Here is a 17,935-nt window from a genome sequence, read left to right as displayed (position 1 = left end):
GAATCATTTATTTTTATCAGTGATCCCTAATATCAAGCATTTTAATTTACGTAGAATCCGTTTTCATCCCTATTTATTTTGTATGACACTTTATAATATTTTATTTTTTCAACTTCCAAAGCATATATAAACAGTATTGGAATATCTTAGCTATGGGCAATCAAGAATCAAATGTCAATAATCATATTTATGAGGAACATTATTTGGCTAGTGATGATGACATTGGAATTGAAGATTTCGATTTTCCTGATAATGATACACTATATGATGGTGGTTTTCAAACAAGAGAAAGCAGTAATCCAAATTTAGGTGAGTTTTTGAATATATTGTTTAATTTTTCATTGTATTTCAGATTATATATTGTAACAAACAAGTTGAATGTTAAATATTAATATTTTCATCGATGAACATACAGAGGACTCAAATCAGGCAGAAGACGAAAATCAATTCGTTGATGAAGATACAGAGGTTAATATTGATTTCAGTGAAGGCACTAAATTCAATTGAGGATATTGAAATTTTTACCGGAAAAATAAAATTATTTCAGAATAATATTTATATAATTCTTTCAGAATAATTTTGTATTTTCTATGTTTAAACAGAAGAACCACATGTTACACATGATTATGTTTCTCCTGGTGGCACATTGAATTGGACCCCGATTGTTGAAGACGATATCAAACCAAAAGTTACATCATAATTCAATTCATATGGTGAAGCAGTAACAATGTATAGAAACTATGCATTAGAATCTGGTTTTGATGTAAGGCTTGGAAGAGTACAAAAAACAAAAAATGGGATTATTACAAATAAACATCTTGTATCCAATCGGGAAGGTAATCCAAATACTAATAAAGTAGATACTCTAGAAATTCAGCATAAAAAGACTCAAAGAAGGAAAGATTTATTTAGGAGGAATTGTAAAGCGAAAGTTGTTTTAGAAATAATTCCTGGTACTCTTAGATATGTTGTGACTAATTTTCTCGAGCAACATAATCACGAGTTGTTTAGCAAGAGCAATATGTACTTATCTCGTTCAAAGAGAAAACTTGATTATTCCCAGGAAATGTTCGTTCATAATTTGTCAAAACAAAATATTAGTCTTGTAAAAGCACATAGACTGTATAGTGCTCTTAGGGTCGGTCCTTCGGTTCGAGGTGGATTAGTTTCTGATTTCAAGAATGCTAAGAGAAATCTTAATTGTTACATAGGTGGGAGGGACGCGAAATTCCTTGTTGACAAGATGAATGAAAGGACGAAAAATGTCCCGTCATTTACTTTTCAGTATAAAGTGTTGAACAAAAGATTGAATACTCTAATATGGGCTGACGAAACAGCAAAGTATAACTACAATTCATTCGGAGACGTTTTATCACTCGATGCCACATTCAGCATGAATAAGTATTTTTAACCTTTAATACTTTTACAATAACAATTTCATTGTTTTCAGTTATATAAATTAATATTTTATTTTTAAAATAGGTATGATATGGTTTTTGTTCCATTCACTTGCATCGATAACCACAAAAATGTGTAACATTTGGTGCTGTACTTTTAAGTAAAGAAGATGGAGTTTCTTATGAATGGTTGCTTAGAGCTTTTTTGAAAGATTTTAGAAAACAACCTCAATTGGTTATATCTGACCAAGATGAAGCTTTGAAAAAAGCTATAGATAACGTTTTCCCGTTGGCACATCATAGGTTATGTATGTGGCATATAACAAAGAAGTTGCCAAATAAGGTATGCATCAAACGAATTGTATTCTTATTTTACGTTATGATTATACAATTATTTTTCTCATATTCTAATATAATCGTTTGCTTTAACTGTTAAACTGTACTCATCCTCATGAAATTTCATTGTATACAAATTTTATCAATTGAAGATGCAGCCACCAATCAAAAATTTCGAAAGTGTTTTCACTCTGTAATTTGGATTCTAAGCTGGAACAACATGAATTTGAGAATGTATGGAGTATGCTGTTGGATGAGTTTAAAATTACAGATAACATTTGGCTGAATACTATGTATGGTTTGAGAAGATGTTGGATCCCCTTATTTTTCAAGCACATTCCAATGTCTGGTCTTATGCAAACTACATCATTGTCTGAAAGTCAGAATTGGTCATTTCAAACCACCACATTAACGGTTCTTATCTTATCATGTTTATGATGACATTTGAATCAGTCATGGAACGACAAAGACATAACCAAATTCTAAATGATTTTAATACTGCCACCACTTTTCCTAAATTCATTACCCGTAGTCCGAATGAACCTCATGCTTCAAAGGTATACACGCGCAAGATTTTTTATCAGGTTTAGAAAGAGATATCAAGAGCTGAAGATAATTATTTCCAAAAAAAAATGTGATATCTTCCAACAGTGTTGACAAAATTATTGTTTTGGAGAAAAAAACAACATAACTACTAGGAACACAAATGATGTCGATGTGGATGATAAAGATGAGGAATACAATTATGATTGTCTTATAAGGGATACTGAATACACGGTATATTTTTTTCACTTTAATTGTCATTCTATCATTCGAATTTAAACACTAAAAAGTTACAACATAAAGATACTCACTAATCAGCTTATATATTCCAGGTTACATACTCAACCAAAGATGGTTCATTCAAATGTACTTGTATGCATTTTGAACATGTAGGGATCTTATGTAGACACATATTCTGTGTATTTAAGTTTTATGGCGTTGAACAAATTCCTGAAAATACATCTTGAAACGTTGGCGTAGGGATGTTATTCCAACAGAATTGCTGAAAAGACACTTCAATAGCTCTTTTGACGATTCTAATTCCGACATGATTGCTATTGATATTTTTTCAACTGTTGACCGTTGTGTGTCTTTTTTAAGCCATTATGCAGCTAAGTTAAAGTTATACCTAGACGAGCAGAATCAATTGAAAAAAAAAAATTCGTAGACGATTGTCCAACTCATGATCTACCGAATAGAGCAGAACAGTTCAAGAAGCTTCTAGGCATAGTATGTCCTGATGTAGTTTCTGACGTTAGCGACATTCAGAATCCTACATATATTCCTAACAAAGGATCTGATAGTCATGGGAAAAGATTAAAATCCACAAAAGAGATGATTCAGAAATAAATCTCGAAAGCTAAGAGAAAGTGTGCTACATGTCAACAGATGGTTCATCATGACAAAAGAAATTGTTATTTAAAAAACGCTGAGAAATAATTTACTTGCTTGGTTTTCATTGGTTTTAGTTGAAGGACATTTCATTTTAATTTTGTTGGTTTCACATTCAATTTTATCTTTTATTTCGTTTAATAAAGTATTCACCTTCTTTTATTTCGTTTAATAAAGTATTTACCTTCAACCGATCACTTGTATATTTTCATTATTTTCCTTACTTACAGCAAGTTATACAACTTTTTTCAAACATTTTAAGATTGATTTTCATTTTCACAAAAAATGCTTTATTTTTAAATTCTAGAATACAAACAATGTGTACAATTTATATACAAGTATTCATTATATCATATTTTCTTTCAAAAAGAATATATACTACGTAAACAGATTCATTCCAAAAGAATTTTATATCTAAACCTACATTTACCATCTACATCCAACTAACATACAAGTATAACATATTCTGATAGAATAATAACAATATAAACTAATCTATCTGCATAAAAAAAATTGCAATAACAGACCAGGCTGACAACATTAGATGCCAATGAATTTGACTTCATATTCCTAAAACATAAAACATTCAAAAAGAATTTTAGATTTTTATTTTATATGCATTATACATTTACCCACACATACTTAATTTCAAAACGGGCACATTATACCTAAATATACATTTCTCATTGACATCCAATTAATATAAAATAAAATAAATATAACATATTCTGCCAAAATCATAACATTTTCTATATTATATCAGCATAAAAAAAACTATTAAAAACAGTCCAGTCACACAAAATTATTAACAACAACCTTGAATTATATTAACAACATTATTACAAAAAATACATCAACACATCCACTATCAACAACAACCTTTCATTATATTTAAAAATTCTTCTTAATTTTATTCTAAATTTTATTCATAAGCAGCCCATCAAAAACTCATTATTAAACTACTTCCCATTCAACCAGATTTGCTTTTCACACAGCACAACATCATCATCCCAAAATTTAAACAATGCATCTACACAACCCTAATATCAAAATTAATAATCCATTACAAGACAAAGTACCTTTTCAAACATCTAACATAATGCAGAATCCTATTTGAACAACCACAAAATAGAAAGTTCAGCTAATGCATTGTCACTAGTTATATTAAAAAAACCAAACTACCACTTCTAATTCTTACCTACGACACCTTGTTTTCCTTTTTTTCTTCCTATTTTCAACTGAATGTTGAAGAAGCATATTTTGTTCCAAAATATCCAGCTTACAAAACGCTTCAAAGTCTTTAACTATCATAGTCTTAAACTTATTGAACTCAACGATGAACAATCTTGCCATGTATTTTGTCTTTAACTTAATTATAGCATTCGCATCACCACACATTTTACCTGTAAGACCACACTCCCAACATCCGTCATTTTCCCCCATGTAACTTTCCATGTGCCTCATCAGGTAGACTACACATTTTGTCATAGCTTTTTCATACCACAATGGTTGTATCGAAGAAAAATCTTGAAAGCGATGATTCATCCTTGTAGTTCTCCATTTCATTCAAAAACGCAACCTAACAATCAATTACTGTAACACCGTAAATTTCAAGACAAAATTTTCGTTTAAAATAATCATTTTAATATTAAAACACCTGTTTAAAATCTCATTCATAATTGAATTACAAAACATAGTTCATTTTCACTTGAATAGAAAACCAGGATCCTCCAAAACATAACTCTTTCTCTGGTGTGTACAATCGAGCCGGTGCCGTCCTGTGTTACTGAAAGAACCTGAAAACAACATAACACGAAACACTGTAAGCACGAAGCCTAGTGAGTTCCCCAATATACAACTTACGCACATACGCCTTTCCAGGCCCTGACCTTCCGGTCCACTACACAACGCCTTCCGGCCCATGAGATAAACGCCTTCCGGCCCATAGCACATTGCCTTCCGGCCCATAACGTATTGCCTTCCGGCCCATAAACATACACAGCACATAATACACTTAACTTACCACATATAGCACGTATATCATATTTCATATCCGACCTTCCGGTCACATAACATATTGCCTTCCGGCCCATATAAACATACATAGCACGCATAGCAATTATCTTACCATTTATAGCACGTATAACACATATCATATCCGACCTTCCGGTCACACAGTCAAACCCTTCCGGGTACAGTATAGTGAGAAGACTCACCTCGCGGATACTGAAAGTTAGCAACTCCTGAAATCCCTCGTACTTGATCCGCCGAGCTACAAGCTCCCTATAACATCATATATCTCTTATTAATACTTTTATCTTCCACGTTAACTGACCCTAAGAAATCACACATGGGTCAACTCTGGTCAACGGTCCACGGTCAACTCGACCGGACTCGACGAGTACTCTGGCGACTCGGCGAGTCTAGTCGTCCTCCAATCCTATAAGTTTTCCCTTCTACTCGTCGAGTATCCTCCTTGACCCGACGAGTTACTCCTGGAAGAATCGCGGGGCCACCCCGACTCCACTCGCCGAGTCTGAGGAACAACCCGACGAGTCCCAGTTATTCTTCAAGCTACGCGCCGAGTCTGCTCATCTGACTCGGCGAGTCCATGCCATGCAGCCGCTCAAACTGCTTCCTAAGGTCATAACTGCTCCGACCATTCATAGGTCTGGCCTTCCTCGACTGGTCCATTACATAAGGTCTTCATTTAGGTGCTCATGATACACCCCAAAACATATAATTTACATGTTGACCTAAGGCATAAGGATTTCAATCCAAAACCTTCACCAATTCCCGAAATGCACAGACATGGGATAATCTGGACCTCCAAGGGTCCTAATACAGGGTTACAACCGTTTGGGGAACAAGGGTAACATTCAATCTATCCATAAAAGGGTTCCATAAACCCTAATCCTCTAAATACATCACCATAGCAGAGTATACACGAATTCTTACCTGGATAATGTGCTCTCTGTGTCCCCAATCCTCAGAATGTGACCCCCTTGCTGTTCCTTTAGCCAAGCCCTTCTCTTCTTTGCACAACAACTCCTTCAAAATCACCAATGGCCCTTAGCTTTGCTCCAGATGCACACAATCGGTTTAGGGTTCCTCCCAGAAGGCTAAAACGAACAATGACGGCCAATAAACCCCCTTTATACGTCCCAACCCTAAACGGCTAGGGTTTTCGCTAAACAGCGCAGACTCGCCGAGTCCCTATCTGACTCGTCGAGTCTAGTCGCGAACCCGCGACCAGGTCTGCGATCCTACTCAGCGAGTCTGGCTCCAACTCGCCGAGTCCCCCCTTAAAACACCCCATAAATATAATTTCAACAATACTTGAGATTCCGGGCTGTTACAATTCTCCCCCATTAGAATCAGACTTCGCCCTCGAAGTCTCACTCTGAAAATAGTTCCGGATGCTGCTCCCGCATCTCATGTTCCGACTCCCAAGTCATTTCCGATCCCTTCCGGGGTTGCCACTGAACCAACACCAGAGGTACCTCCTTGTTCCTCAGAACCTTGATCTTCCGATCCCTGATGGCCACTGGTCTCTCAGCACAACTCAGGCTCGCATCCACCTAAATGATTTCTAGTGGAACCACTGCTGACTCATCGACCATACACTTCTTCAACTGCGACACATGAAAAGTGTCGTGGATCTATCTCAATTCCGCTGACAACTCCAAACGGTACGCCACCCGTCCTACCCTCACAATTTCACGAAAAGGCCCAACATACCGGGGCCCCAACTTGTCCCTCTTCCTGGATCGAACCACCCCTTTTCCAGGAGAGACCTTCAGGAGTACGAAGTCGCCGACCTGAAACTCAAGCTCGTACCGGCGTCTGTCTGCATAACTTTTCTGTCAGCTTTAGGTGATCAATAACCTCTGTTTAACCTGCTGAATATGCTCTATCGACTGAAGCACGATCTCTGTACTGCCCACTACTCCCTGTAACCGAGAATTACCCAAGATGCAACTCTGTTCTAAATCTCGACGATCACTCGGCCCATAAGGGTTAGGAAACCATGAATCACCGGATCCCCGATCCAAAGCCCACTGTATCCATTTCGGAACGACTGAGAGACCCATCCTCACTCTCAGAGCAACTCTCACGAGTTCTCCTCTTGCAATCGCATACACATGCTGCAGTAGCCCCAACATACCTTTCTCTTCCCTTGCCTAGGGAAATCCGCTTGACGACCTTGCCACTACTCCATGTATCGCACATGCTCTGGATCTGCTCGCAAGGACTCTCGGGTCCATGCGTTAACTCTCCTCAGCAAATGAAGGTCCGATACCCCCTCCTATGCAACAGCTCAAAGGGCGGCATACCAATGCACTAATGATGGCTGTTGATATGGGACAACTCAACCAAGGATAAATACGTAACGCGGCTTTCTCCGAAATCTAATGCACATTTCCGAAGCATGTCTTCGAGCGTATGAATCGCTCCCTCTCTCTAAAGTGTCCTCAGGCATCATCATCATAAACTCTAGCTCGTTTCTCATATCCCTCTTCGAGACTGAGCACCAGGTCAGCTTCTGGCTCCACAGCTGAGCCCCCAACGGTCACTCATATCATGATCCAAATATCCCACTAACTTCCTCCATGTGACCACTATCCCGACCCAGTGACACACAAGTCACAAAATCTTCTTTTCTTCATGCGAGAAAAATACAATCCAACTGAGGATCGTCTCAACTCAATTCTCTGGTTTCTGCTGCGCATATTCCTTGCGTATCTCCCCGCATCTTCTGACAGAGACGGAGACCCCCGACTTAACATCCAAGCTCCAAAGACTCAATACCAGAGCTACTCAAACCCAACTCTTCCACATCATACACTTCTCAAAAAAACATTCCAACATCGAAATTCTCTTGCCATCTAGTGAGTACTGCAACTCCACGCAATATCACAACACCCTCTGAGTAGGGAGTACTACGGCTCGAATATCCATCACATACTCTGGAGGCAATCAACATAACAAATGCCCATCTTTGCGAAAATCCACTCTCTCAAATAATCTCCCTGGATGCCCATACTCGAAAGGCTCCCACTAGATCCACAGATACTTGATATGCCTCACGTCGATTCAATTCAGGATTCACGAATAACTCCGAAATAAAGATATCATACCCGAATATCTCAGAATACCCCAACAGCACATCACTAGATCCTGCCACAACCACTGATCTCCTGCCCCAAGCATCATATAGACACAATAATACATTTCTTCTGAACCCCATAATTATATTTATACTTTTCCCACCTTACAACTTCGGTGCATCTAATTTCTCGATTGGAATACAAGAAAACGCTGACGTTACGAGATATGCTGATAATTCTCCGAAACCCTTTTTCCCGACACTTAAAATCCAAACAAGGATACGCATACCGACCCAATCCTTCTCTATCTACTTGCAACAACACCAAACACCTGTCATGGATACATTCGTTCTCCTCCTCAAGTACTTCCCGCATTAACTCCCTTTGACCCTCTTCCTCGATCACCGACACCTCTGGTCTCATGATTTCTTACAGCATATCTCTATACTTCACTTATAACCACTCCTGACAAATCTTTGCTTCCCTTACATACTGTACCCGGTTCTCCCCCACTTAGGGTTCGAACCATTATCAATTAGCACACATCCAACCCACGACTATTTTTCCACCAGCGAAATCGCACCTTCCCCAGGAAAGTGCTACGCAACGCCCGATAATTCCCCCTTAAGGAAATCAATCAACCCCCTAAACTCTGAACCTCTGATGAACTCTCCAAGAACTTCTCATCCCGACTACCTCTAATCATTCCAAATCCCATACCAATCTAACACCAAGCATCACAACCGCTCAATAACATCCCGGGCTCATAGACTGCACCGCAAAATCATCGTTCCTCTCACCTCAACTCATCAACCAATGTTCTAACACCGGAATTGTCCCAAGGACAGGGACCCACTCCCAACATAGACGAAAACTCCCTGCACTGCAAAACTCAACTGAACTCCCCACTACTACCACTATAACACAACCTACTATTCTCAATTAGGTGTGGTGTGGTCCTCGACTACCTCAGTCCCAGCTGACTGTCTGCTCCCGATAAGTCACTGCCTCGCGGCACACATGCCACCTGATACTCTGGGGAAAATCATCACCGATACGACCTGTAGGGTGTACCCCCAAACCCAAAACTGAAACATCAGGCCTCCCGTGTCTTACACACGAACAAAAATAGCACCACCCACCTAGAAGATGACCTCTCCTCTATCGACTGATTGCTCAACTCAGATCGAAATTTTCCTCTTCCTTTAACTCCTTACCAAAATACTCTGATAGGCACTCGCCTTTCCTCTCGAGGGACGCCGCTTCATAATCAATCATGGTCTGCAGGCCTAAAACCCATAGCATCCGATCTCTACCTCATCGATCATGACCGCATAACAAGATAATCACAAGCATCATTCACTACGAATCATGGTACTCATCCCATGACATCCCTTCTCAATATGCTCCGGTGTATGGTACCCAAACCATAGCTTCACTCCTCAACCTGCTCCGATGTATGGTATTTGAACCATAGCATCACTCCTCAATCTACTCTGATGTATGGTACCTGAACCATAGCATCACTCCTCAACCTGCTCCGATGTATGGTACTCGAACCATAGCATCACTCCTCCATCTGCTCCGATGTATGGTACTCGAACCATAGCATCACTCCTCAATCTGCTCCGATGTATGGTACTCGAACCATAACATCACTCCTCAATCCATTCCTTAGGACCTTCAAAATGCTCCCTGTATTAAGTATGGGTCCTCTGCTTTCAGTAGTACGGGCCCATACTACCTGCCACATCTACCCATACTTTCCACACGGACCATCCTAGAGCTCCTAAGTAGCTGCTCGACCTGCTCTTTCACCAATCCCATCGCACGTGCCCGCTCTCCAGCGAAATCCTCTACTTTACCAGCGCACTCATCTGGCTAGGTTTACTCCCTAGTCTCTTCCGTCGTCCTCCCACTTCTTTGCTATCAGCTGCTGAAGAGCTCCTAATGATGTCAGCCATCTACCTCCTGAATATCGTCATACTCACTTAGTAGCTGACTCCCATCATCGAGAGTTCCACAAAGGACAAAGCAAGCAGCATTCGAGCATCGAAGAATACATAGGACTCCTTATCTGTGATAACTCCACCTTCTCGGCTCATCCTCGGAAATACCCCTGAACTCTGTAACTCTACACCTCGTGCGTTCTAACTGGATACTCTCACTCATCACATACTCAAAAGCATAACGCACATATAACAACAAACCCTAGGCTAAGGCATCACAAATCAGGCCACTCTAGTCCTAACATATGAAATACCTAGCCTGTCTCTAGCATGCAATAATATCTCATAAAGTGCATCATACATATCTCATAACACAAAAATAAGGGTATTTTGGGAAATCACCATTCGGGCTCTGGCTGATTGTACACACTACTCTTTCTTGCTTTCTCTTTGAACTCTTATTCACTTTTAGAAAACTATTTATTTGAAAACTTTCTCTTACTTCCTCAGTTTGAGTCCAGATTTACCCGAAGGCGCATCCGAATCCCTCAAACCAAGACTCTGATACCAATTTGTAACACCGTAAATTTCAAGACAAAATTTTCGTTTAAAATAATCATTTTAATATTAAAACACCTGTTTAAAATCTCATTCATAATTGAATTACAAAACATAGTTCATTTTCACTTGAATAGAAAACCAGGATCCTCCAAAACATAACTCTTTCTTTGGTGTGTACAATCGAGCCGGTGCCGTCCTGTGTTACTGAAAGAACCTGAAAACAACATAACACGAAACACTGTAAGCACGAAGCTTAGTGAGTTCCCCAATATACAACTTACGCACATACGCCTTTCCAGGCCCTGACCTTCCGGTCCACTACACAACGCCTTCCGGCCCATGAGATAAACGCCTTCCGGCCCATAACGTATTGCCTTCCGGCCCATAGCACATTGCCTTCCGGCCCATAACGTATTGCCTTCCGGCCCATAAACATGCACAGCACATAATACACTTAACTTACCACATATAGCACATATATCATATTTCATATCCGACCTTCCGGTCACATAACATATTGCCTTCCGGCCCATATAAACATACATAGCATGCATAGCAATTATCTTACCATTTATAGCACGTATAACACATATCATATCCGACCTTCCGGTCACACAGTCAAACCCTTCCGGGTACAGTATAGTGAGAAGACTCACCTCGCGGATACTGAAAGTTAGCAACTCCTGAAATCCCTCGTACTTGATCCGCCGAGCTACAAGCTCCCTATAACATCATATATCTCTTATTAATACTTTTATCTTCCACGTTAACTGACCCTAAGAAATCACACATGGGTCAACTCTGGTCAACGGTCCACGGTCAACTCGACCAGACTCGACGAGTACTCTGGCGACTCGGCGAGTCTAGTCGTCCTCCAATCCTCTAAGTTTTCCCTTCTACTCGTCGAGTATCCTCCTTGACCCGACGAGTTACTCCTGGAAGAATCGCGGGGCCACCCCGACTCCACTCGCCGAGTCTGAGGAACAACCCGACGAGTCCCAGTTATTCTTCAAGCTACTCGTCGAGTCTGCTCATCTGACTCGGCGAGTCCATGCCATGCTGCCGCTCAAACTGCTTCCTAAGGTCATAACTGCTCCGACCATTCATAGGTCCGGCCTTCCTCGACTGGTCCATTACATAAGGTCTTCATTTAGGTGCTCATGATACACCCCAAAACTTATAATTTACATGTTGACCTAAGGCATAAGGATTTCAATCCAAAACCTTCACCAATTCCCGAAATGCACACACATGGGATAATCTGGACCTCCAAGGGTCCTAATACAGGATTACAACCGTTTGGGGAACAAGGGTAACATTCGAGCATCGAAGAATACATAGGACTCCTTATCTGTGATAACTCCACCTTCTCGGCTCATCCTCGGAAATACCCCTGAACTCTGTAACTCTACCCCTCGTGCGTTCTAACTGGATACTCTCACTCATCACATACTCAAAAGCATAACGCACATATAACAACAAACCCTAGGCTAAGGCATCACAAATCAGGCCACTCTAGTCCTAACATATGAAATACCTAGCCTGTCTCTAGCATGCAATAATATCTCATAAAGTGCATCATACATATCTCATAACACAAAAATAAGGGTATTTTGGGAAATCACCGTTCGGGCTCTGGCTGATTGTACACACTACTCTTTCTTTCTTTCTCTTTGAACTCTTATTCACTTTTAGGAAACTATTTATTTAAAAACTTTCTCTTACTTCCTCAGTTTGAGTCCAGATTTACCCGAAGGCGCATCCGAATCCCTCAAACCAAGGCTCTGATACCAATTTGTAACACCGTAAATTTCAAGACAAAATTTTCATTTAAAATAATCATTTTAATATTAAAACACCTGTTTAAAATCTCATTCATAATTGAATTACAAAACATAGTTCATTTTCACTTGAATAGAAAACCAGGATCCTCCAAAACATAACTCTTTCTTTGGTGTGTACAATCGAGCCGGTGCCGTCCTGTGTTACTGAAAGAACCTGAAAACAACATAACACGAAACACTGTAAGCACGAAGCTTAGTGAGTTCCCCAATATACAACTTACGCACATACGCCTTTCCAGGCCCTGACCTTCCGGTCCACTACACAACGCCTTCCGGCCCATGAGATAAACGCCTTCCGGCCCATAACGTATTGCCTTCCGGCCCATAGCACATTGCCTTCCGGCCCATAACGTATTGCCTTCCGGCCCATAAACATGCACAGCACATAATACACTTAACTTACCACATATAGCACATATATCATATTTCATATCCGACCTTCCGGTCACATAACATATTGCCTTCCGGCCCATATAAACATACATAGCACGCATAGCAATTATCTTACCATTTATAGCACGTATAACACATATCATATCCGACCTTCCGGTCACACAGTCAAACCCTTCCGGGTACAGTATAGTGAGAAGACTCACCTCGCGGATACTGAAAGTTAGCAACTCCTGAAATCCCTCGTACTTGATCCGCCGAGCTACAAGCTCCCTATAACATCATATATCTCTTATTAATACTTTTATCTTCCACGTTAACTGACCCTAAGAAATCACACATGGGTCAACTCTGGTCAACGGTCCACGGTCAACTCGACCGGACTCGACGAGTACTCTGGCGACTCGGCGAGTCTAGTCGTCCTCCAATCCTCTAAGTTTTCCCTTCTACTCGTCGAGTATCCTCCTTGACCCGACGAGTTACTCCTGGAAGAATCGCGGGGCCACCCCGACTCCACTCGCCGAGTCTGAGGAACAACCCGACGAGTCCCAGTTATTCTTCAAGCTACTCGCCGAGTCTGCTCATCTGACTCGGCGAGTCCATGCATGTAGCCGCTCAAACTGCTTCCTAAGGTCATAACTGCTCCGACCATTCATAGGTCTGGCCTTCCTCGACTGGTCCATTACATAAGGTCTTCATTTAGGTGCTCATGATACACCCCAAAACTTATAATTTACATGTTGACCTAAGGCATAAGGATTTCAATCCAAAACCTTCACCAATTCCCGAAATGCACAGACATGGGATAATCTGGACCTCCAAGGGTCCTAATACAGGATTACAACCGTTTGGGGAACAAGGGTAACATTCAATCTATCCATAAAAGGGTTCCATAAACCCTAATCCTCTAAATACATCACCATAGCAGAGTATACACGAATTCTTACCTGGATAATGTGCTCTCTGTGTCCCCAATCCTCAGAATGTGACCCCCTTGCTGTTCCTTTAGCCAAGCCCTTCTCTTCTTTGCACAACAACTCCTTCAAAATCACCAATGGCCCTTAGCTTTGCTCCAGATGCACACAATCGGTTTAGGGTTCCTCCCAGAAGGCTAAAACGAACAATGACGGCCAATAAACCCCCTTTATACGTCCCAACCCTAAACGTCTAGGGTTTTCGCTAAACAGCGCAGACTCACCGAGTCCCTATCTGACTCGTCGAGTCCAGTCGCGAACCCGCGACCAGGTCTGCGATCCTACTCGGCGAGTCTGGCTCCAACTCGCCGAGTCCCCCCTTAAAACACCCCATAAATATAATTTCAACAATACTTGAGATTCCGGGATGTTACAATTACTCTAGAATGAAAAAACATCCCATGATTGAATTGATATGCAAAACCCTGGTGCAGCAAATGACGTGTTCCAATGTCCCAAATCTTATCCCTGTGACAAACATTATATATAAAATCAATCTAAATACATTTAAATTTATATTCTAAAAATATAAAAAGTGACTCATCCACCATATCATCATCATGCTCATCCCGAAATTGCCTCCCGAACCCTCCCAAACTGATTTCCAATTGTTGAATCTCTAATAATTTAGCACCATTAATATGCCCAATAAAAGGAAGCCTTTTATCTATCTTTATAGAATACTTCATGTTATAAACATACACCATCTAACAAAAAAAAAACTTAATCAACACGTCAATAATAAATCAATACCAAATTTATATTTTAATATAACTCTATTTCAATCTTACAATCAGGAGTGTAATAGGACCACTATAGTAACTTGATTTGTCATCCATTTTCCATAATTTTTTCCTTGATCCCAAACAATCAAGCATATATTTACACAAATTTAACTTTGAAAAGTCTTCTACCAACACCAATGTCCTTACCACTTTTATTTGATTTGTTCCCATCAACATTGAGTCTATGAAGTTGTTAACAAAAAGGGTCAAAAAAATAAGCCTAAACATCAAATTATCCTTTGTGTAGCCTAAATCCTTCTTAAATACTCCCCACCATTGAACTTATCAAAAATATATTGTCCCCTCCATTCTTCCAGAATTGGATTGTCCTTATCACACAATGGCAACTCATTGATGTCTTTTCCACCAACTGGCAAACTCATCATATCATGCACTATCTGTTATGTTATCTCAATAACAGAGTTTTGTAGGACAAGTCTTTTACTATTGAAATCATACATATCTAAAAGATAGTAGCTTAGTTGCCCCGGATAACTTGTAATATTCACTTGCAGAATTGATCCAAAACCCATTCTCAAGACTGATTATTTTTGTTCTGGTGACATCCCCATAACAGTTGCAGTGATGTTATCACATTTCATTCTGGTTGGAAGGTATCTTAAACCAGGTGGATATTCCTTATTTGTTTTTCTAACATGATCTTCTTGTTCCTCTTTGACAAACTCATCAATTCCCGTATTCTTTAATTCTCTTACGATTGGAACTCTATCATATTTCCTCTTTGACCTTATCTCTCTTTCAAAAGTAGTACATTTAAAGGTTTAGAACTTTTTTGTTGTTCAATTGATTTATCAAACTTTTTATTTGACCTTCTTTCTCGTTTCACATGTTCTTTTTGTCCGTGTACTTGTTCTGCTACAACACCCAATAAATAATATAATGTTTAGCATAAGACAATAGATATTAATGTTTAAGGATATAAGATATTCTATATATTCTAATAGAATAACATTTTACTTCGCTAACTTATATTCATACATATATTCATATTCTACTAGAATAGCAATTTCCTCTCCATATACTTATTCAGCTACAACACATAATAAATAATATAATGTTTAGTATAAGATATTAGATATTAATGTTTTAAAATATAAGATATTCCTAATATTCTAACAGAATAACAATTTATTTCAATAACTTATATTCATATATATATATATATATATATATATATATATATATATATATATATTCGTATTCTACTAGAATAGTCTACAATAAACTAGAAAAACATAATAATTAATGTTTAGGATTGAAACATAAGCCAGTGCACATTTAAAAACTTATATTCATACAGATATTCATATTCTACTAGAATAGTATATAATAGTAGTACACATATAAGATATTCCTTATATTCTAACATAATAAGAATTAACTTCAATAACACAATCATCATACACACAAATTTCCCATTCAAATAGAATACAAATTAAAAAACGTATTACAAAAATATATGAGAATATATGCATTTCTAACAGATTATAAAATAAACTATAAACACATCATAAATTTATATTTAAAACATAACCCATTGCATATTGACATACTTAAATTCATAGATATATTTGTATTCTACTAAAATAGTCTACAAATTAGAATTCTACAAGAATCATATACATTTAAATTAGAATTCGACCAGAATCACATGCAATTTAATTCAAGACATATAATCCACTCTCTATGTGGATACTCACACTCATATACAACATTCCATTCTTCTTGAAGTTTACACATGTCAACTTAATCAATATCTATCAATTCTGAATGTTTTAGTTTAAATCATTAATCATCTACATCCTTTGATTCCATTAGAATGTAATGTGTATATATATATATATATATATATATATATATATATATATATATATATATATATATATACACCTTGCTAATTAACGAGTCTGCTAATCAACTACTTAGTTACAGAACTTTTCATTACAATTTTTGCTAATAAAACAAGAAAAATAATTCTAGTAGAATAACAAAAACCTTTAAGTTTATATGAATAGAACATTTGGGCAAAAAGGACGATAATTTCAACTCATACTTTTGTGAACAATAACCATTCTTAAGATATTACGAAAAAAAATGAAACATTCTTTTTCCAAACCACAAATCATACACACAAAACTGATTTTAAATAAACTTAAAACACTATAATACATTTTCAAACTCAATAAACATTATCTAACACAAAGAAATTGTTACCTTCAGGTTCGACAACTAAATCATCATCGCCATCTTTAAGATTCAAGGTCGTTTCTGATGTGTTCTTGAACTTTGACTTGAATGAAGTGGATCGTGTACTCTTCATTCTTATCGAATACTGTTCACAGAAGCCCGCAAATGTCGACTCTGTCTTCTAGGGTTAAGTGTCGATATTTATATGAAAAACCTTCGAAGGATCTTCCGATTTTGAATATTGATTACAAGAAATCAGAATGTTTTTCAACCTCCGAAGGAATTTGGTTTTAGATTTTGTGAGTATGCAAGATATTTGGGATTACAGTTGATCACTTCCATACTTATCCACCGTTACCTAATTAAATGATGACACAATGTACCATTCTACCTTTGCTTGACCGGTCACTTAATGAAACCCCTTTAATTTGATTATTTTTCTATTTATTTTAAAAACAAAATCACTTTCTTAATTTACCACAAATTATTGGCCCGGAATCCTTTACACAAGCACACAATACGTAGCAAAAATAAAATAACCTAACTCTCTCCCTCTCTCTCTCTCTCTCTCTCTCTCTCTCTCTATATATATATATATATATATATATATATATATATATATATATATATATATATATATATATATAATGTGTTGTTTAATTAAAATGAAATCAATTTTAATGGTTCTATACCTAATATTACATACATGACAACCACATATTCACTTTTCCTTAGATATATATATATATATATATATATATATATATATATATATATATATATATATATATATATATATATATATATATAATTGTTAACTTAAAAAAATGTTTATGTAATTTTGACTTGTAATTTTATTTTGGCCCCCTAATGAAAGTTCTTGTGTTGTCCCCCCAATGTCCCAACAAAAAAAAAAGTTTAGATTTGTCTGTTGTTTAAACGTACA

The 17,935-nt window shown here is 37.9% G+C and overlaps 1 protein-coding gene across 1 annotated transcript; it reads left to right on the top strand.

Annotated features, from left to right (window-relative positions):
• The first annotated feature begins 727 nt into the window (after positions 1-727).
• On the top strand, positions 728-1,537 carry LOC145010494 (protein FAR1-RELATED SEQUENCE 5-like). Its single transcript, XM_078969030.1, has 2 exons — positions 728-1,401; positions 1,483-1,537. Exons 1-2 carry the CDS (start codon positions 728-730, stop codon positions 1,535-1,537), a joined length of 729 nt encoding a protein of 242 aa, XP_078825156.1.
• The last annotated feature ends 16,398 nt before the right edge of the window (positions 1,538-17,935 follow it).

Source organism: Lactuca saligna, chromosome 1 (genome assembly GCF_052625555.1).
Source record: "Lactuca saligna cultivar CGN05327 chromosome 1, ASM5262555v1, whole genome shotgun sequence".
NCBI lineage: Eukaryota > Viridiplantae > Streptophyta > Magnoliopsida > Asterales > Asteraceae > Lactuca > Lactuca saligna.
This window is presented reverse-complemented; position numbering and strand designations above follow the sequence as displayed.